Genomic DNA, 27,747 nt, shown 5'->3' on the forward strand with positions numbered 1-27,747 from the left:
TAGGTATAAGTAGTTATTAAATATACAGTGGAAAGTTTACCCGGGGGTAAACCGAGGTAGATAATCAGCAAAAGGGACTCATTCTTACCTTTTGCTCCAGTGATAAACTCTCTTAAATAGGGTCAGAAATGCCACTTTTCACATTTTTGACTGTTATCTTTAGACATTCATGGTGGGTGAGATTTTTCTTTTCAAAAACGTACACAAATTAATAGAAAATGAAAGAAAAGACATTCATTAATCAAAAGAGAAGAAAGTAAAAGTGATCTGATGATCATCCCTACCAACATTTTATACAGCAAAAAGGTCTTGGCGTTGGTATTCTGTTCCGCATTTTGGGATGAAAAAGGCAGCATGCATCCAAAAAAAAAAAACAAAAAACACTTTCTCCACACCTCTCTCTCACATGTACAGACATCCTGACATTTAGGCCTGTGGTATACTTAGGTCATAAAATAACATTTATCTGAATGATTTTTTTTTAAAATCCTTTAAGTCTTTTTTCTCCTGGGTCATCTCTCCTCTTTTCCATTTTTCTGTTTGCCATTTATTGCAGTGGTTTATATTTATTAAAAGGAGCAGTTAAACATTTAGGGAATATAATTTTCTCTCCTAATTCTCTGCCACAATGTTCTCTCATCTTCTACTGCTTTCTGTTTCTGGGTCAGCACACAGACATAGACAGAGACGAACAACCACTCACACCCAGGAACCAAACTCACAACCTTCTTGTTGTGAGGCAATAGCGCTAACCACTATTCCACTGTGCTGCCCCCTGTCACAATGTGATTGAGGATATGTCCCTAGAGGCCCAACTATTCTATTAATTATTTGAATTTTCTGCCATAGAGTGTACCACTGCCTTTACATTCAAATACCCGCACGCACGCATGCACCCACACACACACACACACACACACGTACTCATGCTCATACTCACACAAACTCACACACTTGAGAGAGCGCAGACTGAGAGCTGGTCTGGGAATCACGATGACAGCAGCCGGTCTCAACAAACTCCTTTGTCACCATCAAGCCAGTCTTACTCTCCTCCAACAGCTCATTCAGTTCTTCAGCAGGGTCAGTGCTGTCCGAGCTGCTGCCGTCCTGCGCTGTCAGAGATGGAGGACGGCTGCTAGTACCAGACGACAGGTTGGTCATCTCCGTTTCGTCATGAGAGTAGCGGCCTGAGTCACCGGTTGCGTGGCTGCCCTCACTGTTAGATGATCCCTCTGTGTCACCAGGACACCTGAGCAGAGCCTGCAGGGTGGTGGGCTGGTCTGGAGAAACAGACAGCTCCTCCTCATAGGTCAGCACTGTGGTGCCCGGCTGGTAGGATCTGCCATGTCTCATATCCTGCAGCACAGAGAAAGAGTTTCTCCGGTTATGGCCTAGTTTTACAGTTTTACAGAGGTGTTCTGAGGTTATGAGCAAACCCGAAGAAGTTCAAGTGGGATCCTTTTCCTCCTTTCTTAATTTTATTAAGAGTAAAACTGTCGAAGATTAAAAAAAAACAAACTGCACACATCTTTCACATTCAGTCAACTTTAGGTCTGCAACTTTGTAAGTTTTTATGCAAATGAAGGCTCCACTCCACAGTAATTATGTTTGTAAAAAACATAACTCATAGTCTTACCTGTACTGTTTTACTGTCCTTTTTCACTTTATTACTGAAGGAAAACCATTTCTTTTTCTTTTCAGCAGAGGGCTGAACAGGACCAAGTGAATTGATAATGAGATTTGTTCCACCCTAAAAATTGAAAGCATATGAATGCTTTTAAAGTATGAACAGTTATGGCCACATATTGTACAAAGTAGCTACAGTAATGTTAAATACCTTGGTATCGATGAAGTGGTTTTGACTCATCATTGACAAAGTCACATCAGCGTTCTCAGCTTGTTCATCAGAGCTTACATGAGCTCCAGCCGAGGCAGGTGAACTCACCCCTCTGTATGTTTTAACTGCTGAAAATTTTCTGGAGAGAAAAAAACACAATGTCAGTATAAATGGGGGATCCTAAAGGACACTGGTCTTTTTCTTCTTTTTTTTTTTCCAAATAGACACATTAATTACCTGTTTTTGCCTCTGCAGGCGATGATGAGAGCACAGATGATGATACAGATGAGCGCAATGGACACACCCACAGTGATCCCTGTCATTGACCTTTGGTCCAGGTGGTAGAAACCATCAGAAAAAGCTGTGAAGGACAGAGGCAACATCAGCAATCTTTCTTATGAGTAGTGATCACAATGTTTATGCTTCATAGACTTCCATCAAATTATATTAGCACTGACCTGTGGAGTGTCGGGGGCTGGAGGATAGATCTGATCGTACTGTCAGTTCCAGCGTATGAGAAAATGGTCCATCACCCATGTCATTAGATGCAGAAACTTTCACCAAGTAAACCTGGCCAGGCCTCAGGTTCTCTAACAGTGCCATGGTGATGGTCCCTGATGGGGAGATTTGACTGGTGTTCAACTGAACATGGTAATATAGTGTTGAAACAGGTCTTCTCTCTTCTTTATTTACTTTGGTCTTAACAAGATGATAGCAACCCTTTAGAATGATGAACTGATGAAATAGTATTAATAATGTTAATAGTATTTCATAAAGACTGCAAATAGAACCACACAGCTAGACATGCTGTCTAACAATAACAAAATCAAACTGGTCCAAAACCTCTTCACTGGTGGAAGAGTAAAAGAAAAGTGTGTGTGTTTTTTGTGACTTTTCACAAATTACCTGCCCTTTGAAAAAAAAAGAAAATCCTAAATTGACTCATAAACCAAAAACATCATGTTTACGGCCATTAATTCTCATTTCTGAGAAAAATGTTTGCTTCACCAAGACTTCAGGGTATGTATTTTTTACCGAAACACAAACTGCCTTTTGCAAACAATGCAGTGAAACATGCACTCTGGCACTTCTGATGTAGTTGTAGATGCAATTTGTCAAATGAGCAATGAGAAACTGTGTAGTTACACAGGTTGCCCATGATTCGACTCATGTAATACTGACATAGATTTTATAGAGACAGTGGTTTTGGATTTTCACAAGAATGTAAAAAGTATAAAAACTCTAAAAATGTTTTGAGTCCCTTATTTGGTTTATTCAAAATGAGAATTACAATTTAAAGAGACTAATTAATCTGTTATTAATTTGTCTCTAATTATCTAATTAGTATCTAATTAATTGATTAATTTGTATTTTTGCAAGTGGTCCACCAAGTGGAAGTGAAGAAATCAAAGTATTTGTCACTGCTGCACTGCTGGTGGGAATCTGTGGTCTTTGTGTGAAAAGGGTCAACACACCAAACAGCAGTGAGTGTGACCTGTGCACCATTCAGAGATTACAATGAACAGAGATATGGACTGGACGAAATACTGAAATACTGATTTCCAATTGACCTTTTGTATTGGACAAGGGAGTCCCGTCCTTTTTTTGTGTCTCATCTCTTGCAGATCTGTTTAACCTCTTTGTTTATACAAGCCTGCTTACCTTCTCTTTGCAGCACTTTCCATTCCCCAGCTATCCATGCATTTCTGGAGGCGTACAGGATTGTGTAGTGTGTCACAGCTACTTTGGGTCCATCTGGTGGCTTCCATGAAACCAGTGCTGTGTCCTCCTCAATCAAAGTCACTTTCACGTTGGAAGGGGGTAGCATGGGAGCTTTGGGTGTATTGAGACAAAGAATGGGGTCAAATGCCATGTACACTAAAACTTTTCCTCACTCAACTTTGATGAGTCTGTGCTATAAAACAAGGAAAATAGTTTGTTAAATGTTCCTCATAAAACAATCTCTCAAAACCCCGTAAAGATAGACTTAGTGTATGGTACACCTTACAGAGAGTACAGAGACAGCCAATTCCATTAAAATGGCTTTGTGTTCACCTTCAGGGAATGTGCTCTGATAAACCACAGGGCTCCAGGGGCTGGACAGCTGATCAATGTGAAGACGAATCGCAAATTCATACTTGGTGTTGGGCTCCAGATGTCGCACCAGTAGATTCTGCTCACTCCTGCAGAACAAAGATATGACAGGAGAATGTATGTTTGTCTAGTACAATTAGTTGAAGTTTAGAAATGTTTATTTGACAGGTCATAGTGATAACATGCACTCAGTGACATTAAGTTTCAAGAAAAGCCAGCAGACATATATGCTATCATTGTAAACTAATAATTCAATTAGGTCACTCATAATACTCTTCTGCTCATTATATGTTTACATGGGGGTGAAATGCCCCTTTAATAATGGGCCAGCAGAGGTTGATATCGAGCTGTACTGGCAGTCAGAGTGGAGCTACAAGAGATCCTGGTGATGTGTCAACCCTGCCCCAACAAGTGTGATGAAAACATTAATGTTATTAAGTGTTGAAAAGAAACACTGAAGATGATGTGACCTGGCAGATTTTAGACCAGTAGAACATTGTGTTGACATAAAAAACAAACAAGTCATTAAGCCACACAAAACGCACAGTTGCATGTAGACACCTGCTTTCACTTTCCCTGACACCTTCCTCTCCTGACAGGAAGGCAACAAACATTCGCCTTCATTCGTTTAAATTCAGTTATAATTTATCATATATGTAAGTGACCTTGTGGAGTTTTGCTCTAAGGTATCAAAAAATGTATTTGCCCAGTTTTCAGTCAACAGCCATGTGTAAAGAGGACAGTCTCACGTCTGCAGATAGAGCACTAGGGAGGCATTCTGGAGGCCGACTGGGTTGCAGCGGATGGTGTAGTTGACTGCGTGGCTGGAGGTGAAGACTGGTCTGCCCCAGTGCAGAAATACAGCAGTTGAACTGTTGGTCTTGGCGTACACATTGTGTGGAGGTGGTGGTGGGGGCACAAGGCGATCTCGAACAGCTATGACACATTGAGAATAACGTTATTTTTACACATGTGGGATTAAGTAAATAAAGCGGTGTAGGCTCATTGAAAATCTCTCTTTTTAATTAAGTAGTGACACTTACAGACACATCCAGGGGTGCTGATAGTTTGGTCAGCCTGATAGCCATCTCCAACAAAATTGTAAGCCAGGAGTTTTACATGGTAATTCTTTCTTGGGTCTTTGTTAAAAAGAAGAGAAACCAAAATGCGTAAATAAATCACATTCTATAAGTTTTGGACTTCAGGTAACATTTATACAGATTGACCCTCACCATCCCTTTGAATTCAGTGTGATAATTCAACACAGGTCCTAACATGGTGCCAGATAACTCAGATTCCTACAGCCAACAGGAAGTAGGGGTGCCACATGAAGGAGAGGTGAGCTGAGTGAGTGTGGGGCAAGTGAGGTTTTTTTTTTTTTTGGGGGGGGGGGGGGGGGGACTGATGATGTGGTGTGAACAAGAGGTGAGGCAGTGTGACAGATGCTTAGTGTTGTGAGTCCTTTGGTCAGTTTCTGCAGCGCCCAGGACAGCAGAACACAAGAGCCCCACTATCCATCAACCTGTCACTGAGTCTTTTCAGTACAAATGCAAAGCCCCTTTCACCAGGTCCAGTCAGGCCTGCTGGTCATTGGTCAGTGGCCACTCCTATTTAGGTCTACAATCTGGAGGTTAAATGGACAGACCAAATCCCCTGGGAAGGACATCGCTGATGGTCAACAGCAGTTGCAGGCCTAAGAGACCCCAAAGACCCTACAGAACAAAAGCCATCTGACCAAATGTCCCTTTTACCATTAACAGAATAATAATGAGAGATCAATTTAAATATTGCATGCAATATCAACTTTGCGATCCATATGTTTTGACTCTTAGAGCCTGTCAATATATAAGTATATAATCTTGACATTTTACAAGTGGCCTGATATATCTTACAATGTGCAAGTTATTGCACTCGAGTTTTAAATCAGTGAGAGTGGTACCCCCTCTCTTCTTCTTTCTTGAAAAGTCAATCGGTTTATAGTCACTGAATATGTGTTAAATGGCAAAATGTTGAACTCTAGATGTGAGCCCAGGAAAATTTCTTGCGGACATGTAGGTTATGAGAATGTTTACAGAAAAGTAGCACAACCATGAATTTAATAATAATGAACACAATATCTATCTTGAGCCCTTAACTGGTATGATAAACAAACAAAAGAAGTAAGAGATTTAGGTGGCTGAGTGATGAGGGATACTACAGAAAATAAACTTGTATCCGTAGACGTTCGAGTAGTTTGGGGGGAGGTTGAAGTCAAGCTACTTCCAATCCCACGCCAGATCAGGACTAACAGGTGAAGCTGAGATAACACATTGAAATAATCTGGGCTCACAGATATGAGAAGAGATGAGATAAGATTATTTGCATATAGATCCTCATTGCATACAAGTAAGTAGCTATTTACATTTAAGAGTAAGGAAAAAAATACAAATATACTGATCATGAGTTGCTAGCTGAATTCTGTGTTTAAAGAAAAAAGAAAAAAAAAGTTGGTATCCAAAGTTTCTGCACGGTTCCACCACTAAAGAGGAGCAGGCATGAGGTATGCACCTCTCCACAGCCCCACAATACAATGGGCTTGCCCTAATTATGCGAGAGAAGAGCTCTGAGAGGGGGGAAGCTGTGACATCTGGGCCACGACCTTTGACATGGAATCTTGGCAAGCTAAATCCTGCAAAAGGAGGGGTTACAAGGCTCTCTAGAGGGGGAGGGTCAAGCAGAGGAAGTGAGTGGAAAAACAGGGAAATGCCATGATTCCAAATAAAATGCTACTTCATAAGTGGTGACGCTGCCCTGATAAGAGTAAACTCAGTGTCAACTGAGTGTCTCTGATCGTGAAGGGAACACCTGAAGCTCGAAACAACATTCTGTCTTGATCAAAAATAAACAGCTTTAAACAAATAACAGCAAAATGACACACAACCAGGAAATTACTTATCCATCCATTACAAACATCAGACCAATGATTTCAAATTCTCCACCCAAACAAAATTTTATTCACGTTGATATAAAACGGACAAAAGCAGCAGATCCTTGTATTTAAGAATTTGGAAATACTAATAGTTTGGTTTAACTGACATTATTAACAACAATTGTAAATTGTTGCCAATTCCTTATATAATTGTTTGTTGTTAATTTACTATGCTATACAGGCTATACAGTTACAAAATATACACACATTAGTACACATTATATTCTTGAATGTTGCATTCAGTTTTAGATGCCTGTCCTCGAGTGAAGACATTTCCTCTTATTCCCAGTAAAATAAATCTTACAAGGCCTAATTCCCATAAATTATGCTGTTTGTGTTAAAGGTATATTTGAACCATTTGTGATCACCCTCTTTTACAGGCTAAATAAAAATCCTGTTGGCCTCTAGGGTTTTGTTCAGCTCTGCAAAAGGCCCCCCAGGCTGCCGTAAACCAGGCCTGAACAGGGGCCATAAATGTCAACTCCTGCATGAACCCTCACACCAGCATCTATCACCCCCCCACCCTGTCACCCCCCTGCCCGCCCCCTTGTTCTTTTGCCCTTACACACATAAATCAACAAATATACATGCACATAAGTGAATTACCTTTTAAATTGCTGTGTGCAGGAAGAGCGTCGTCTAGCTATACATGTACATGATCTAGAACACAGTTGTTCCTGGTGGCCACACAGGTATGTGAGGTATTTAAAAACCGATTCTGACAACATGTTCTTCTCATGAACTATGCAGTGAACACACATTCAACGGAAGGTCACTAAGTGTCATTTATATCCAAATCCAGCCTGTCACACACATTCCTACCGCTCAAGGTGTGCTTTAAATCATTACAATAATCCTAAGTGATGATTTAACCACCAGATCAGAACATGATCTGTTGAACACAGAGGGGAATCAACAGTATCCAGTTTTGCCACAGCTGATAGTTAAGAAATCAATGTTATTGGCAAAAAAAAAAAAAAAAAAGGAATGGCGCCTCTGTACAACATATCAGCAATTATAGGAAATGTCATTTACAGTACAAGCAGATTTATTTAGCAAAGATCACCTGCTGAGAAAAGTCAGCATTCAGCATTTGGTAGCCTGGAGGACACAAAATGTGACAGCAGAGCTTTCTCTGCCGCAGGATGTGTTGCCACTCAGGTCAGATGTTTCACTTTACATCTCTCTCCTTATGCAGAATAATGCAGCTAATTCATGAAAAAGAAATGTAAGAATTGCAAGATAGGGAGCTCACAAGACAAGCTCATTGTTTGGCCCACAGCTCTGTTGGTGAGAGCCTGCATTTCCTTAAAAGTCTTGACAAATAAACTATCATTGTGGCACTCAAAGCCAAACACAATGAAAGTCTTTGATGTCAATGCTCCTCCAGCAACACTGCACAAAGCAGTCATAAAACACATAGTAAATCAGGCTCCACAAAACTGCTTTCCTCTCTTCAAAACACAGCCCTCAAAAAGCTCCTTTATCAAAAAGGAACAAAAAAGCTCTTTCTATACATTCACATAAAGCTCAGCTTTTGATATTTGTTGCTAATTTTGTTTATTTCCATTTATCATTAATTCTGACTACAGACTCCTTCAATATTCAGAATTATTTTATTAAGCAAGGAGCCTTGGTGACTCATTCAGGTGACACAACTACTATAAACATCAACAAAGCCATTATGCTGATAAAATTCAAGAGAAAGATTAATAGAATAATTGATAGAAATTGTTGAAGTTTCTGGTTTCTTAGTAGGTCCTTTGTGGGAGTAGGAATGTTTAAACCATTGAACTTAATATCTAAGTAAATAAAGCCTGCAGGGGTTAAAATTAACACCTATAGTAATTTATAGTTCCTCAGCATCTTTTTTCTCTTTCTGATCCTGTCCAAGCTCTGAAGTCCCTGATTTACAAGTCAGCTGCTGACCACCTGGTTGACCCCCTCTAGCCACAGATGGTCAGTTGTCCACTGTGTTGGACCCTTTCCTCTTTCAAACAAAAAAAAAAAAAAAAAAGCCAAAATGAATCTGACCTAAAGGCCACAGGAACTGCGATATGCTCCCAACAAAATCCAGCAGCTGCTGAAAAGACATAGAAATGTTCACAGAGGTAGGGAGGTCATGGAAGTGGGATGTGATGCTGTTCTATTCCACGCTTCATGAATCTTTGCTTCACACATAACAAGCTTTCGGCCAACCAATAAATAATAAGCTTGGTTGTCACATGATGCCAACCAAATTTGTCCACCACAAACTGTTGCAATAAAAACTTTTTCATCTTGAATACATAAGGGTTTTTATTTGAAAAATATTGGTTATATCTCGGTTTAAACCTTGTAAGATCTCATGAGACCTTTATTTTTTACGTATAGTTTTCTGTTATGTGTTGTTGATTAATGGTTCTCATAAAACAATACTGTGTATTCTGTCTTGCAGGTACGTGGAAACTCAACTGATGCAAAACAAAACTCACCAAGACCTCCAATGGTGTGTCTATTATCTGAAGCTCGCAGCTGGACCGGGGCATTCTCCGGCTGGCTCTCCTCGTGGTAGAAGAGTCGGAAGCCTTGCACACCAGCTGAGTTTCTGGGTGCCAAAAGCCAGCACACCAAAATAGTTGTGCAGTTTAAAGCCTCCAAATGCAGCTCAGGAGCCAAAGGAACTGTAGATGAAACAATTAAAAAATATTGGCTGCTGATCATGGTATTGCCAGATGGATTTATGATTCCAAACTATAACAAGCTATTTGAGTTTTCTTGTTGTAAAACAGTAGATAAACATCCATGCAGTCAAACTGAATGGGGCTGCTGGCATGCTTTTTATTTTCATACCGAGCTGCAGCAAATTATCCTCATAGAGTTGCTAAAAAAACTAAATATCAAAGACAATCCTTGTTCACAGAAATGTAGAAACTGTCTGTTAAGCCGTTTCAAGTGTTCATGTGATGGATCAGAGGAGGATTTTGACCAGTTCTTTCCTTTGGAAGTGAAATTACCATCTAATACCTCACCAGCTGTTTCACACTGCAGACTCCATTGAGTGATCTAACACATTTTTTCTTTTAGGAATGAGGAGAATGAAGTTTACCAACAGAAAACTCCTGTGTAAGTTTAAACTGGAGACAAGGGGAACTAGAGATGGGCAGGAAAAAGGAATCCTCCCCTCCTCCCATCTCAAAGCCTCAGATGTAGCTCTAAAAAGCCATATACTCTTTCCCAGCCGGAGGCCTGAGTCACTCCCTTTATGACCCTTGACTGATGCCCTTCCAGTGTTACTGACAGTGGAGAGCAAAGGTCACAGAGTAACAAACGCAATGCCTTAACAAGATTATTAGAACAAGCTCTTCTCTTTGCTCTGATCCATGGTTTAAACTGAGGAATTTAGTGGTAATGCAGTATTTTGTGTCAACTTCTTCCACATGTAAGTGCTAATATTTTTTCAATATGCACAAGCATTTGCACAAGACTTAAATTCATTAACTGCCAAATGACTGTTTCGGGAACGGCAAAGACAACTCTTCTAAATGTACCTTGAGCACTGGAAGCCTTTGGAGTGTGATGAGATGTCCAGGCAGACTGCTCACCCCACCCAATGCTGGTGGCAGCGACAATGCGCAGAAGGTAGATGGTGTCAGGTTGCAGGTTTTCCAGGAGATGCTGGAGCTTGTCTCCAGGTAGCTCTATCTGTGAGACTGAATTCTCAGCACTGGTGCGATAGGACAAACGATAAGCAGTGACCTGGCCACGACTCAGTTTGGCTGGGAGAGGATGCCAAGACACCTGGATGTCTGTGGGGCTGCGGCTGGTGAGGCTGAGTTCAGGGGCACGAAGGGGAACTTTGGACAAACAAAAACAACACAGATATTGACACTCAAAGAAGTCTATTATCATTCAATAAAACTAGGATGATGGGTCCACTGGATTCATTCATCTTCTACTGCTTATTCATTTCCTGGTTGGGGGTGGGGGGGGGCTGCTGGAGCCAATCCCAGCTCATACTGGGTGAGGGCAGGGCGCACCCGTCCATCACAGGGCCAACACACAGAGACAGAAACAAGCAACCACTCACACTCAGACCTATGGACAATTTAGAGTCACCAGTTAACCCGAATATGATGTCTTTGGAAGGTGTGAGGAAACCGGAGTACCTGGAGGAACCCCAAGCAGTCACTGGGAGAACATGTAAACTCCACACAGGAAGGCCCCAGGTACCGAACCTTCTTACTGTGGGGCAACAGTGCTAACCAGTATGCCACCATGGTGCCCACCTACTGAATCATGCAAATAAAATACATCTGTGAGATTAAAGTCTCCTCTGTTTAGATTGTGACACTATTTGCCATTTAAGAGAAAAAAGAGGCAAATGGGCTGGTAAAGTGACACAGCATCATTTCATCCCATTATGCTGTCAAATTCCCATTAATATCTCTGGTTCTATTGAGCCATTGTGGACAATTTAGGAAATCCATGAAAAAGTTTTATGGCCCTTTTGATTCAATATGATTTATTAGTTTGACATATGAAACTTTGCTTTCCACAAAGTATCTAAAACAGACAGTTGTGTTTAGTTATTCACTGTTCACACAGTGTTACGATATAAAATTGAAAATCTAATTATTCATTATCTCATAAATAATGGAGATCCAAAGTCACAGTGATCTCTAAACTGGAAGTACATTATTGTAGCTTCAGTTTAAATATGAAAATAATTAGTATTAACTAATAAAAAGCAATTCCATTTACCCCCTCATACAATTTCTTTGAGTCTCATGTCAACAACAATGCTAATTCACTGCAGTTGTAACATCTCATTATCTCATCATCTCAGGTCCCACTGGAATAAAAGAGTCCAGCACCATTAAAAGATAAGTTACTCTAACCCCCACTATTGTGGGACAGACTTTATTTTCTATCAGCTTTACTGAGTTTATTCCTCACCATCCTCAAGTGTGTGCTGGAACACGTGGTCCGACATACGACTGGCTCCCATCGGCATGTAGGCAACAACGTAGAAGGTGTAGTTGCGAGCTGGCTCTAGGTCATCAATAATGTAGCGAGTTGTATCATTTCCAATGACAACTTGATATTCCTCGTTGTTTAATCCTAGAAGAGTGTCAAATCAGATAGCGTTGAAAGAATCAGAATTTCTTATGATGAAAGTGAACCAGATGAAAAGTACTTCTAGTTCTATTCCTTCTATTGATATTTTATTTAACACTCTAATATTCTTTTGGCTATATTATACCATATTCTGGGAAAAATAAAGTTTTGCAACAAAAAACATCTAGCTGTTAAGATCACATCTGTCTTAAAGGGAATAAAAAAGTATCTCTACAGAGCCACATTGTGTCCATTCTCATCTTTTTCATGCATGATCATGTCCTTGCAAAATATTGTAAAACTGCATTCTTTGTTTCCTGTAATATAATAATCATGTAATAGCATCTATTTGGATTCTGAAGGAAAAAACTGTTGTAGTCTGTTCAGATTTTTGAGTTGGTAAATAGGGTACTTGAAATAGAACAAAAAAGCATTCTCCCCAGAATTGAAGTATCTATCTGTCTCCCTCAAAAGTTTGTCTTTCTGTCAAATTCACAATCCCCATGCACACTTTTGGACACTCCATCACACAGACTAATAAGTTCCTCTTTTTTTTCCTCAGGTGCTGACATTCTGATTGTCTACCAATGTCAATGAACAACCGCTCTTTGTGACTGGGAACAAGGATATTGTGTCATTAAATCAAATTAAGTGCAGAAAGTCCTTGAAAGGGTCCAGTTATTCAAGAATAAACTAGAAAGATTTTTCAGCTAGTTCTTTTTATTTCAACCTCCTTATCCAAAACAAAATCCAGCAGGTGTTTCCTTTTTACTGGATGAACTATGTAAGCCCACCCCCCAAGAAAGTCACTGGCATTATAATTAAGTGCAGTGCTTGAATGAACTAGCTCAAGTTTTTTCCTGAGTTGTTTTATTATTTGAATGTGACTCTTGTTGTCAGCAGCGAGAGTTCCCAGGAAAGCTGAAAGGCTTTCAGGCCTTTCTGCTGCCACACTGCAACCGTTGTGCCTTTTTGTGAATAGTTTTTTCTGTATCCTGCATTTTATCAGTCAAAAGAAAAGGACCCTGCATCTTGAAACTCCTAAGGGCTACACTCTATACATAGTTAACTAGTGTTTGTCAAGAAAAGTAATTCTTCTGCTTTATTTTCAAGGAGTACTCCATTTCTTTTACACAAACAGAGAATTGACAACCCATGTTGGTGCATGCCTTATTTTGTGGAAGAGGCAAAAAAATGTTACTTCCTGAACTGCTCTTAGCTTTGTGTTAATATGAGTTGATTTCGTGAGACAACCAAATAAATCCCTGTTCCCAAAGTATTTGTTTGTTGTGAAAGCCAGTGTTGTATTTTACTTCATTTGTTGTCCTAAACCTTGGTTTAATATTAATACTACGACCACTTGGAGGTCCAAACCTAAACGTGATCGGTGTACTTTCCTGAGGCTCTGAAGGCCTAGAATGAACAGCTACCCCCCCCCCCCCCCCACCAATTTAAAACCGCCTTCTCGTTTGTTTACAGTAGACTCACCTTCAGCTTTCATGTAGTGCACTGAGTAAGCAATAACTTTATCTGAGTTGTACAGAGGCCGCTCCCAAGCCAGAAGGATGGCAGAGCTCGACACTGTGTCAGCTCGGATATTCCTGGGTGCACTTGGTCGGTCCTCTGACATCACCACAATGAGCCTCGCCATGGATAAAACAGACCCCTGATTGTTCTCTGCCTGGCACTGATAGATGGCATCATCCTCAGGGATGATCTGGTTGATCACCAGTTTGCTGGGGAAGTACATAAAGAGATGAAGGCTATGCACACAAATGTTTTCATCCTGAGGCTCCTATACCTGGGTGCAGTCAGAATACAATTAATTCTAACAAGCAATGACGGTCGAAAAATGAGCAAATCACAGAAAAACCAACAGGAAACCTCATTTACACCACTTCAGAATATTCAGTTTCCTCTCAACATCTGGGGTAGTGATTAATTATTTATCTGTTAATGATTGTTTCAACAATGTGTGTATCCTAAATTAGCTGGTATGCATGTTCATTAAAATAAAATGTATTTATTGAATATTTTAAATGGGAAGTAAGATACCTGTTATACATCTTGATTCGACCATTGGAGTGAACTTTCTCTCCATTCTTGAGCCAAGTAATTTGAGGTGTGGGTACTCCTTCAGCTTGGCACACAAAGCGAGCAGTGCCCGCACGAGGACGCGTCAGGCTCTCCGGCCACTCCACCAATGAGGGTGGTGCTTTAAAAGAACAATATATGTGAGGAATATATACAAATATAAAGCTGAATTTGAAGAAAGACAGACTTGTGTATTCTGAATATCTTTACCTAACACAGTGACGTTGGCTGATGCAACAGTGTAGTTACGTGTGCCAGGAGTTGTGGCTCTGCACATATAGACACCTTCGTGCTGGGGCTTGATGTCGGTAATGATGAGGTTGCCGTTTCCCAGCACTTTGGTGTTGTAAACATCAATAGACTTGCTGTCTGCTCGGCTCCAGGAGATGATGGGCCGGGGATTGCCTGTGGCCATGCACTCCAGGATGGCACTCTGGTGCAGCGACACTGAAATGTTCTGCGGCCCATTGATGATGCATGGCCTCTGAGGGAGTTGGGGATTAAGAGCTGCAGTGAGAGAGGGAGAAAGATCTTAGTGTTAGTGCATCTGATATTATAGGTAAGATTAAAGATTAAAAGAGTCCTAGCTTTCCAAAATTTCCTGAGAAATAGCACTTGTCATGCATTTACCTTTTGATTAGATTGAGGTTATCATAGGCAGCAAACACAGTCTTTCCTTTTTGATAGACTACCAAGCTGTTTAATGTTGCTCTTTAGAAAATGCATTTATCCAAAGAGAATGAGGTATCACACCTGGGGTGACAGTGAGGGTCGCTTCTGTGCTTCGGCGGCGGCTAGCATTGTTGGTGGCAATGCAACGGTAATTTCCTGCATCTGCTCGTTGCACTCCGTGTATTTGAAGAATACCACTGGGCAGGACTGTGATTCTGAGTGACAGATGCAATATTGGTTAAAAACCTTATTCATGAAACATTTCTAACAACTGATGATTGCTAAGAGTTTAACTGAAAAGAAGGAGTGTATACCTTTCAGTGGCAAGGGGTAATGTGACACGATTGTACTCCCAAGTGATGATGGGAGGAGGGTGGGCACTGATTTTACAGGAAAACCTGGCAACTGAGCCTTCAGTCACCACTATGGATGTCGGCTGGATTGCAAAAGAGGAGATGCCTGCAGCAACAAAACAACAAATTTCAGTGAAAGGCTGTGTAAGAATGTCTGACAATTTGTACTTGTAAGAAACCTTTTATTTGTTTAATAGTGTAGCAATAATGTATACTATAGATAAATTCCAAAAACAAGTTTAGGACTGAAACAAAGACAATTCATGGATTTCTCAAGGGCAAACTTTTATGTAAAGACTTTATTCATTAATTCAATATTAAATCATTTATCAATAGCATATTATATTATTTTCAAAATTATTTTTAATTGAAACCCCAAATATATGGTTCAAATCTTAGGTCAAAATTTCATAATCACAGACACCCAGTCAAGATCATATTAACAGGCGACCATCATCTGACATGTCTGGCAATGAACTGTTATCAACTTTATCACCTTTTTCCTGCGTGAACATTTGCCTAAAGTCAGTAAGATCAGATGTTCAACTTCTGAAACACACACTTTTAGGGATTTTTTTTCTAGATTTATTGCTTTGTCCTTTAAGTTTGTATTGTATTTCTCATCATATTTGCCTCAAAACCTCCTTTAGTATAATATTAAGGTATTTTCACAGCATGCCCACGCCAAGAAACAGTTTTAGAATCAGTAAGCAGTCCAAAATCAAAGTTTGGAAGATTTAATAAAGGGTTTTAATTATTATTACTATCAAACAATTTATTAAAAAAATCCTTTTTACAGATGGTATTTCAGATTTATGGCCTCCTTTTTCTGAACATATTGATGCACTGTAAACATCCTTTTATCTCAGTCCGATCCAGTAGACCTCAGAAATCAGAGATCCCCATCACCTAAATCTACAGACCTGCAGAGTTCTGCAGGAAGGTGATGATTGGAGTGGAACAGTTACATCCTGCATCGACAAGGTTTAAGCAAATGAGGCCTGATGTGAATTAAGATAAAGCTTTTTATAGTAAACCAAACAGCCAACAGAGATGCATGCATTCTTCGAATGACTCAAGTTGTTTTAGCTCTTTTCGTGAATAATGATGTCTTTGACAGTCGATCCTCTTGGGCCATAAAAGTCTTAAAAGCCATTAAGGTCACACTCCACTGCCCCATCCCCCTCCATGAGCTAAGGCTGAAGAAGCTTGAGATCAATCATTTGTTAAAAGAAATCAATTGCACTGCTGTTCTAATAGAGAGTGAATACTGAAGGCACCATGTACAAAAAAACTGTGTGCATCACCACCTACATCAATACCACAAATACATAAAATCCCCCCGGAAAAGAGAAAATTATACATAAATAAACTGTCATGAATTTCTACAGTGGACCCGCAAAATAAAGTTAAGTTTGTATTCAATCAAAATCCATTATTTCTAATTACAGCGAGTGTGTTTCAAGATGCTGGTTTCAGGACAAAATGATCACCTCCTGACAAACAGATAAACAAACACATTGTAATGTTCTTTACGCCCCGTCTTCATAGCCAGAGTCCCGCTCCATCAGCACTTGGGAAAGAGGAAACAGAAAGAAGCATGGAGCAGAGTATCAAATTAGCACTACTATGTGTCACCAAAAACACCAAAACCCATCCTAAGGCTTTTATGCCCAAGCCTTGAAGGAGTTGCATGAAATACCACAACACCATGCTGTGGTAACTTTTGCTTCGCTAATATGTTCATAACACACATAAAGAACTGATTTCCTCTGCAAAAATACAGAAAAAAAAAGAAAATTCAATGACTTTCCCCGGACTATTAGGAAAAATTAAGTTGATGTATTTAATATTATTCTCGTCAGACAAAGTGGTGCTGGGAACAGATCTTTTCAGTCCACCTTCCTTCACTCCTGTGTGGCTGTTTGAAGTGAAGACAGACGTGGACAGAGACAGCTACCCCTCCGCATTTTAACACAGTCTCTTGGAAAAATACCATTAGTGTCGTGAAGAGATATTACTGCAGGGCATAAGAGATGGGTGTCACTGATCCTCTGCCTCTTTACTTTGCCTTTCAATGCAGTGAAATGATGCTGCTTTGACATACAGCAGGACGATCATTGATCATTGATAAACTACTAAGACAAGGTGGAAAATCTATAACTGCTAGGATTTGTCATGCATTGAACAGAGCAGTGCCGACTGAAAAGGCACTGCTCTGTGAAATGTTAATTTCACATAAAAAACACTCCTGCACTGTGAAATGATGTTTACTAAGAGACTTTAGTGAGAATTTAATGCATAGCGAGAGTTATATTAAAGCGAAAACACGAAACTCATAATTTACTTGAACTGTGTATATTCACTCATTCACCCATCTAATCATTGGAAACTAAAGGAACTAAAGGAACACTGTATATATATATATATATATAAAGATTTCTAAGAGTCTTGTGTGTTTTGCATGTTTTGTAATACATTCAAATATATTAATATAAAACCCTTAGCCTTTTTGCTAGAACATTTTGGCAAACTCAAGAATCAAAAAAATTCCTCTGTCTAAGCATGAAGAAACTGGTGTGACCATCTGCGCTGCCCAGAAATCTCACCTTTCACCTCTGACCTCCACAAATCCTGGCCAGCACCCAATTCTGTGGGGCTGTGCATGACCACACAAAATGAGCGCAGCCACCCAGCAAACTGCCTTAAAGGTTGTTATTTATTCATGTGCCTTCAATTGGACAGTGACAGTGAAAGTGAAACAGAAAACTCAGGCAGATAGAGTTAGGATGGCAACCAACCACCCGGGCCGCTGCAGTTAGCATTAAGCTTTTGTGGCAAGTGCTGTACAAAGTGAGACACTGAGCCATGCTGCATCTGCTCTTTTGCAATGATATCCTTCTCTAGCGTATCATTGACATCTGTAAGTAGCTGCTCCTACAACAAGTATAACAACAGATGTAGATGCTGTAAGATATCAGACCACAGCAAGAATTTATCACAATATGATGAATGAAAAAGTGGCATTCACCAAATTTTGCCATATTGAAGCAAAATTTTAAACAAAATATTACTTGACTCACACTATAGAATACTTCAAATTTTAAAAATGTATTCTTCTGTATGTGTTTTTACATTAAGTCTCTATAATCCAAACTGAGCCTGATGACCAAAGCTGTTTTTGCTTCCCCACAACTTGCAACAGATGGGCCTGTTGAAGCGGCACCTCAACAAACTGAAGGTCAGTGGACAGGTCAGGCCCAAACAAAGTTTCCCTTACAAATACCAGGAATTAGCTCAGCCCTCTCCTCTCTGGTTACTGTGGTCAAGCCAGGGCTCAACACAGAATAGTATAGCTTACCTGCATGAGCTATTAGTTACACATTATACATTATTCAAGTATGAGAGCATGCGTTGGAAAAAGATATTATCATGGCACTAATGAACAGTGGGTGCTCTTTAGTAAACATCACAATGTTATTTTTCTACTCAGGAGTATTCATTTCAAACAAGACATTTGAATTAGAATATCTTCACCTCAATAAAGTTTTGAAATTGTGGAGCAGTTGGTGGTCATCACCTCAGCTATGTTGATGGCAGTGACACCCCAAAACCACCCCAATTCAGCCCAAGAGACCCACCTTTTTACAGGGCACATTAAAATTGATCATCCTCTCCACATCCTCCAGGCAGTGGATTAAATTGATTGCCTTCAAAGATTTATTAAAACAAGACATGTACCACTTTCATGAATCATATTTCTGTGAACTGGACCAATAAGGATAAGTAAGAATAAGTAAGTTTTACTTTTACTTATTCTATAACTCCTACTGACAGGCTCCACTATTTAACAGAGTGATGAGTGAAATGACCCTCTGAACATTAATAAAAGGCTTAGGAAAAAAAAACAGGAGCTGATATCCTTATCAGAAGAAGAAGAAGAATGCAAAGCTGAACCCACAAATCAATCACTAGCCAGTTGGCAGATGTGCTGCTGCTCCACACAGGCAGCAGGATAGTCAAGTGACCGCTGGCCAAGCTAAACAAAGAACTATTCCCATGAGCAACGTGACCTCTCAAAGCACCGACATGGTGGTGGGGGAACGTTGTTGGAAGGACCATTCATCCCCTCCTCCAATCTCTTATCTCTGCTACGAAGTTTTCCAATCATTCAACAGCAACCCTCCACTCACCACAGACAGAGGCTGCATTGTCTTAAATATCTCGATCAGAACATGGAGTTAATAAAAAGTCAATTTGCAAATAGTTAGATTCTGTTTATAACAACACTTTTGTCCATTATTATGATATATTAGAGAAACCATTCAAGGGAAGATAAAAAGAAACATTTAGCAAATTTTCGATTTAACGATTTATGAGAAAAAGTTGTTCATAAAAATAAATTTAGACACACAAGAATAACTTTAAACTGATAAAACTAGAGTGTGTTTCACTGGCCTCCATCAATTGAACAATTTTAAGAAACCTTTGACCTTTAGGCCCGCTGCTGAGGGGAACCATGGTAACCTTTCATGTCCAGCAGAGAAAAACAGGACGCTAGGCTCTGGGCTGCCCCACTAACTGCACAGTATGGAACTTCTGTCGTTGGGGATCTTGCGATCAAAACAATATGAAAAAACTTTTTTTCAACATGCAATCTTGGCAGTTGTTATCTTCACCACAATTAGGTAAGATTCCTTCACTACAGTTATCAGGAGGTTTTTTCACTGGGAGCCAAATTGTCAACAGAAGTCTTTTCTCCCAAACAAACCGACCAGGTGACCATAATCAGTAAAAACACAGAATAGAGCCCTTTCACATTAAAAGTCAGTGTCTCATCTTCACGGTGCAGAGGACAGTGGATGTCAGGGATGGCTGAGAGTCTGCCAATTTTCTGATTGTTTCTCTGAAAAAGCTGTTTCACATTTAAAATCACTGATCCTTGCTGTTCAATGGATACTGGACATCTAAGGCCAAAGAGTTGAATGTTCGCTCAGTTTTTCTCAGTGATTATATCCATTTTAATGTAAAAAGGTCCGACATTTCTTTACCTCAATGTGAAAAGGGTGCCAGCTACACATTTTCATTTTCATCTCATTGGGGTTTATATCAGATGCAAGTTACACACAATCTCTTAACACTCAAAGTAAAGCCTCGGTTCTGACCTGGGTAAAGCTAACATCTCGAAGAAATTCTGAGAACCTAATATGCAAATATGCAAATATGCACAAACTTGTCGACTTGATAAATCCGGTGAACACGTGGTGTCAGGAGGAAATCTCACTACTGAATTCCTAATCAATCTGAAGTCTATTGACAAAAGTCACATGATGAGGCTCATGTGTCACGTACCTTTTCATCAGGGCTAAATCCCCTTTCCCCTTTACGCTGTAGCACGCAACTGTTTCAGGTTACCCTTCATCACCATCACATTCCTCCAGAAGGAACTAGCAGGTCCATAACTTCAACATACGGGCATTGCACTATTCCTATACTGAAAGTCAAAAGCATCCCAGTGATCTCATATAGAGTGAAGGTTGTAGAAGGAACTGGTGGCACAACAGCTACAGAGGAGTATCTTTCTCTATCCCTGGAAAAGACCAAGTGACACCCAGATTTAAATGCTCATTATCCACATCCTTGAACAGACTTTGATGGAATAGACAGGTCGCACAAGAGAATCACGCTGTGTAATGAAGATTGTGACCAGAACATTTCAATGAAAGTGTAAACTTGGAAACAGCTTCTGCTCTTAAACTTTTACAGTTAATGTAATTAGCTTTGCTGTGGTGAACAGGTCCAGCTGTTCCATCAGCTGACACAAGGAGAAATAGCTGCTACCAAAGAAACCCTTTTCTTTTGCCAGCAGTGGGGGGTAATGTGGACAAAAAACAGCTAGAGTGAAAAGCTTTTCACTCTTTTCATTGGCGTAGTGAGGCAGAAAACAATTATGTGCAAAGCCTCTAGCCCCTACTGACCTGGCAGGGCCTGCAATAAAGTTTGGTCATTTAGACTCTCAGGGCAGGGCAATTGTACTGGGAAATGACAATTCACGTTTGTGTGTGTGCACGTATCTGTGTGTGTGTGTGTGTGTGTGTGTGTGTGTGCGCACGCATCACTCGTAACAACCCCCACAGCTACCTCAGTGTCCCTAAACTGAGCATTTCTCAGGTATGTGCCAATTTTATGAGCTTCCAGATAGACCCTCCAGCATGTGTAAGAACCATTTTAAAACAGACTAGTAAAGCTTACAGGCAGCTTTTATCACCTTTTGACTTCTACACAGCAGGTATACTACTCAATTAATTAACAAGACCACATTTACTTATTATTAAACCAGAAAATATTTGAATTGTCTACCACAGAGGAATGTTTGTTAGTGCAACGAACAAAACTGTTATATCACTCATGCCATTTACATTCATAAACCAAAACAGGTATTTCAAAAGTTGACAAAAAGAAACCCATACAAGTTAATCTACAGGTCAACAGTTATACCTTTCAACAAGTACTGAGATCTTCTAGCATCACATTTTCAGAGGTAAGTAAACCAGCTTTCCAACATGGACTATGATTGCAGGACAAGAACTTCTATTTTCTGCCTCATTAAAGCCAATGTAAAATAAAATGTCAACACCTTGCTTGGAATGTTTTAAATGCATGTTTTAGTACAGATGGGAATGTGTTACATGCACAACAAAAGGGTTAACATAAATAATGAAAAAGAAGCACAGCAAGATGTATGGCCTTTGGGATAGGAGGAGGGGATATAAGGATCCAAAAGACTAACATTGCCTGAAGCCCCCCTCCAGCACTGCGCAAGGCCAACTTGCACAGTGCTGGAGGAGAAAGCATTCCAAAAGAACAATTCCTCAAGCGATCAGGGTGCAATAACATGAAAGCCCTGGCCTGTGAATAGGGGTCATCTGCTCTTTAGCATTGCAGGGCCAGTATCCTGGACAGCTCCTAACCTTTCAAAAATCCTGCTTCTTCATTAACACACCAATGGGGATAACTTTCCTTCCAAACAGTATCTTCTTTGAGCTCCAACTTTGAAGACCTTGTCCCTCTTCCTGCTACCACAACCAAAACTGCTCTGAATGCAAGTCTGAGCAGAACCCCCCACCACCCAGAAAAAAGAACCCAAAACCCCCCACAAACTAAAAAAGTGAGTAATGTGCACATGTCTGAAGAAGTGCAGATCTCTTGGAGAGGGACAGTGATTTTTTTAAGTGAATGGTAGCAAATCACAAGACTACAGACATACCTAATGGCCTGCACACAGAAACGTTTCAAATGGGATTCCAGCATGATACTCACTTGCGATTGTAAGACGGGCTTTCTGGCTCAGAATTGCTCCATACTTGTTCTGAGCAAGGCACTGATAGAACCCTTCATCTGATTTGTCTCCTCTTCTGCTCTCCACCTCTGATATATAAAGGGAGCCATTGGAAAACAGGTACATCCGTTCATTCTCCACCAGTTTCACTCCATTCTTAAGCCATTTGACGTCAATGGGTGCCTCTCCGTGTGCTTGACAGTCCAAAATAACAGCTTCTTTCCGCATGGCTGTGACATCGTGGGGCTCCTTGATGAAAAACAACTCACTAAAGCATAAAACACCTGCAGACAGAGTGTGGAGAAACAGAGAGAGGAGCACATGAGAAATGGCGGTGGTCTTCAGGATGGGTGACTTGTATCAGAGCAGAGGAGCAGGGCCCCGTCAGTTCAATAAAGAGCTTAAAGAATTTACACACTGCATTTTTCTCTGAAAATTACACATGGCAAAGTATCCTGTGGATGGGTATTATCAGCGTTCACAGTGTGGATTCAAACGTGACATGGATTTAAATACCTCAGTAAAGTGAAGTAAAACATTTGAGAGGCCTGGAGGTGTGCCAGCAGGAGGTTTACTGTCCTGTGCAGTAATCACATTGTAGATTTATAAAAGAGTCTTTCTGCTCCACTTTAATCCAATTACTTATGGCTCATAAAGTCACTAACTGGAAGTGAAACAGTTGATCCTATTAATCCCTGTAGTCTACACAAACCTCCTACCCAACTCTAAGCATGCATTTCGATTTAACGTTTCATTAATATGACCTTTGAGGAATGATTAGAGAGACTTTCTCATTCTTAAAATAAAATGTAATATACAAGAACATAGCATGTTGCTGTTGCCTCACTTCAAAAATATTTTCATTTTAAAAGGATTTCATCCCTGATCAAATCAGGGGAACATATATGAACCATTGATCTCAGCGCCTTGGTTGATAAACACATTGATCTTGTAGAGTGGGACAGACACTTTTCAGCTGGGTGATTATTGTTAGATCACCATGTTACACAGAAATATTACCTACTTCAACCATCTCTTTAATGTGGGAAAATATGTTCTTTCTTTCTTTTTTTTTATATTGCTGCAACAGTTTTATTATCCTTGTTAGTTTTGGATTAGGCTGAAGTGGTTAGCTAGGCTGAAGTTTTTTTAAGCAGTTCAAGTGGGTTAAAATGAAACACTGAAAAAAATTGAAAATAAAAGGTTTATAAGAGTTGAATGAAATCATTGCTGAAACACATTAAAGCCCTTTATTTGTAGATATTATGTGGAGAAAGGTGAGAAAACAGTTTCTTGGTTGACAGTTAAATTATTTAAAACAGTACAGTCATTTGTTCCAGCTTAGGTTAAATTAGTGATCTAATTTCAGTGTTTCTTATTGAGTTACAGTATCTTTGCAGTATTTTTAGGCTGGTGGATGTTACATTGCGTTTCTGTCGGTAACATTTGGCCCATCTGAACTTACAGCCGGGCAGCAAGAGTTGGAAAAACGCGACTTTCAACAAAACTCACTGTGAAAGTTGAAATGTTTCTTACCTGAGATCGGAAGGAAAACGAGAACGAACAGCAAACGCTGATTTAGTTTCCTTGTTAAAGGCGCCATTTACATAATTTGTCCATGAGGCAGGCTACTCTGTGACGGCTGCGGCTGACTGAGGAGGTCCGGACTGCTGGTCCGGCTGCTGGACGCTGGTCTCCTCCTCCGGGACGGTCCGGTCACTCAGACCTTTAGTCCAGCGCCCCCTGGCGGCAGCCTGGATCTGCACGTTATTATAACCATCAATACTCAAAAGGCCTGGAGGGACATCCACCATTGAAATAAAACACACTACAACATTGAGCTGTTGCGCAAGGAGGTTTCATAGAGTTGAATAATAACTTAGATCACGCTTTCTTTTTATGCAGTCCACTCATGTGCACTGAGGGCGCTGTATGGGTGTGTATGTGTGTACTGTGTGTGCTGCCAGCACTGTGAATTTTCCCGTTGTGAGCTAAATAAAGGCAATCTAATCAAATGTCATCTAATTGACAGAAAGTAATTGGCTATAGTTCTGACGTTTGATTCATCATTCGAGACCTTTAAAGTAGTAATTAACCGAAATCAGTTTCCTCTTTTCATATAACAATCAATGAATGAAAAGAATAACTGTCAGATAAAACAAATAATTGCTGGTTGCAGCTGTTCAGTTCTCTTTCTCCTATCTTTCCTCTGTTTTCTGTGTTTTATTCACAGAGGTAAAAAATAAATAAAGAGGGGGAAATGCAGCATCCAGTAATTTGAATAATCTTTGGCTATGAAATTATGAAATAACCCTTTTTACACTTGATTTACTGTATGTTATTTTTCAGCAATTTGTGAGTCTGATAACTAATCTATGACTGACCTGAAATCAGTGTTCTAGCTTGATCCGCCAAAAACCTTTCACTTTTCCTTATCAATACAACAGACGCTGTATTGATGAGAGCTGATCCCTCAGTATAAGAGACCAACTGGACTCCAAATGGTCTCTGAGAGAGAAAAAGATGTTAATGGAAATGAGTTTGTCTCTTGAACTGGGCCTTGCAATTATGACGAAGCATTGATAGGAGCAGGACAGCTGCTGTGTCAATGTCGTTATTGATCCAATGTTCATCACTTATTGTGAAGCAAAATCAAACCTCCTCCTTCCCACGGACCTCCCCCATCCGCCCATCTATGAAGCTCTACTCACCAGCTGTGATGTCGGGCCAATCAGAAAAAAATACAAAGTGCTGATTGTTTCACAGACACAAATTAAGGTTTATACTGAGAAATACAAGAAAAATATTATTGATATTAACTAAATATACTGTCAATAACACCTGTAAATGGAATATTGAAAATGCAATTTGTGTATTCTAGGAGGTTTGGAGTTATTTTGAGGAGGGTTTCTAAAATATAAAGGAATATAAAGGAGCTGTTTCATAACTCAAGCTAAACTGACAATCATGAGATGGATTTATTCTGAATTTGTTTTGGAGAACTCGTGTAAGTAGCTTTAAAATCACAATTGAGATTTAAATTTAAGAGCAAATTTATCATTTTTTTACTGTCACCTGCCTCTCCAATAACAATTAAATATAGTATGGTTAGCTAAACTAGTTTTTTCAAAGGATATTGAGATAAATATTAAATGGTTGAACATTTTAATTTATGAACATCAATTGCAAGACCAGTCACAAGATATTATCAAACTAATTTTAACATAATAAATCAGCAGACATGCTATTGAAATGACATCCCGCCACACATATTGATAATCTGTTGGTTTGCTACATTGATGCATTTCCCTTTCACAGGACTTCCACTGTATTACACAACCTGATGAGTGACCAGAATCTCAGTTTAAGATACAGAGTCCTGTCTTACATAATGTGAGAAAGTAAGAGCCTGGCCTAATTCATGGCCAGCCAAACTCTCCCCAGGGTGCTTAATTAATCAAGAATTCAGTTTCAGCACCTGCCAATATGGCACAGTTTGTGGGCGGAGTGACGATCAGCTTGCATGTGAAGTCAGGTCAAGCTCTGAGGCCAGATCGATGGAGTAAATGTCATTATCAGGCTATGAATGTTGGTGAGGTTGTGGGTAAAGGGGGCCCAACTTTAGCAGCGCCTGCTGCTATTGGCTGAAACTTGTGTCTTCCTGCTCCTCCACAGACCCATCCCCACTAACCCCAGGAGTGTCCAAAAGGCCGGCCTCGATCGGGTGCGACCTTTCTACTGACCTATGTGGAGGAGAGGGGGTGTTAGTGCTACATTAGGGGGTTGCTTAGAAATAAGGGCCTTTGCTGTTCAGCTGAATTACACTCAGAAAGTTCCAACCTGAAATGTTGGTGATTCTTCTCCATGCACCCCTGTGGTTACCCAAGCCAAGAGTATGGGTGACAGAACACCCAATTAAACTACATTAGCTTGAGATAAAAGTCAGACCCTTTACTGGTCTGATGTGCAGTGAAATGATTTAAAATGGATCGTAGAAGAAAACCCATGACAGGTAGGTGAGGTGTAAAGAAGAAGCCAGGGGAAAAAACTAACTTATAAGAGCCAATATGATTTGAAGCCAATTCACTTCAATAAATTTAGTTGAAAAAGTGGAAATATGTGGTGCCCTTTAGGAAGAAAACAATGTACTCTCCCCCAGGTGGTGGAATTCAGTACTGCACTGCACATGTTCTACTCTGAGGAGCATTCCCATCACACTTACACACAGACACACACACTGAAGGTAGTGAGGCAGCCAAAGAAGGTACTTCTCTGCCCCTGTGAGCAACTGAGCATTCAGACACTAGAGACACTTTGTTTTTATATTTTATTATCCTTCAAATTTATTCATAATCATTTTGGTGTGAGGTCATCAAGTTGGAATTTAACAGTTAATTTCACCCTTTTGACCGTTAACATGTTTGCATATGCTGCAGGTAAGTTATTTATAATGCACTTAAAGGTGTTATCATCAAATGTATAACAAAATGTTTTTACATGAACAGTTATGTGTTAATCTATTCAGTATTCTTCAGTAGGGAACATTGCAAGTTTATCAGTACTTCCTTTGAGGGATTATAACATCAAACACAATCAGATTTGACAATATTTTACAAACAAAGGCCTCTGTATTTCATCTTAAATATCTGTGAGAGAAGCGAATGTGTGCTTATTTTCAACAATGTTCACATGTAAACATTTAAACACGTGCACTTGAAGCAGAGGATCATGCTTTTGAAGGATGATTTAAGCAGTTGCATATGACAGACTCAGACACTTCAGAAGTAAGACTGCAATATTAACAAAGTGCTTCACTTTATGAAAGCATAAGTATAAAATTGTGTTTTCAGAGACAAGAACTAGCCCACAAAATCTGCCTTTAATCAACATCCTGTAAACATGGCAGGCAGTGTAAACACGTTTTGCTATTCAGAAAATGTTAAAACTACTGCTTAAGAATTATGCATTTTGAAAATAATCTGTACACAGTTTACCAACCAACAAACTAATTTGTACTCTTAAAAACAGAGCACTGTGCTGTAATTAGACACCCATGATGAGTAGAAGAAAACAAAATGATATCACTCATTGACAAAAGGCAACAAAGCACATTTAACATACTGTATATCAGTCTGAAAAGGATTCTGTCAGCTACTGCTTAGGATATATATATATATATATATATATATATGAGAAACTTTTGACTGGTAGTATGTGTGTATGTGTGTATGTGTGCGTGTGTGTATATATATGATGTGACTATATGTGAGTATATGTACATTTATTTGTT

At 39.8% G+C, this 27,747-nt stretch overlaps 1 protein-coding gene across 1 annotated transcript; it reads right to left on the bottom strand.

Moving 5' to 3' along the window:
* Positions 1-714: 714 nt before the first annotated feature.
* prtga (protogenin homolog a (Gallus gallus)) lies at positions 715-24,071 on the bottom strand. The gene is made up of 19 exons (XM_029498693.1): positions 23,994-24,071; positions 22,439-22,741; positions 15,080-15,224; positions 14,847-14,980; positions 14,304-14,600; positions 14,055-14,214; positions 13,488-13,735; positions 11,838-12,002; positions 10,430-10,735; positions 9,374-9,562; positions 4,975-5,070; positions 4,681-4,867; positions 3,893-4,020; positions 3,500-3,670; positions 2,296-2,451; positions 2,075-2,198; positions 1,838-1,976; positions 1,637-1,750; positions 715-1,356 (listed from the first exon to the last, which is right to left on the bottom strand). Exons 1-19 carry the CDS (start codon positions 24,058-24,060, stop codon positions 937-939), a joined length of 3,549 nt encoding a protein of 1,182 aa, XP_029354553.1. The 5' UTR covers positions 24,061-24,071; the 3' UTR covers positions 715-936.
* Between the last annotated feature and the right edge of the window lie 3,676 nt (positions 24,072-27,747).

Source organism: Echeneis naucrates, chromosome 3, assembly GCF_900963305.1.
Source record: "Echeneis naucrates chromosome 3, fEcheNa1.1, whole genome shotgun sequence".
Classification (NCBI taxonomy): Eukaryota; Metazoa; Chordata; class Actinopteri; order Carangiformes; family Echeneidae; genus Echeneis; species Echeneis naucrates.

Bases quoted from the DNA above. Each gene is read 5' to 3' on its own strand.
- prtga (XM_029498693.1), bottom strand. From the start codon at position 24,060: ATGGCGCCTTTAACAAGGAAACTAAATCAGCGTTTGCTGTTCGTTCTC. The intron at 12,003-13,487 runs GTGAGTCTACTG...ACACTCTTCTAG, and splicing joins GCACTACATGAAAGCTGAAG to GATTAAACAACGAGGAATAT. The intron at 10,736-11,837 runs GTGAGGAATAAA...GTTTGTCCAAAG, and splicing joins CCAGCACACACTTGAGGATG to TTCCCCTTCGTGCCCCTGAA.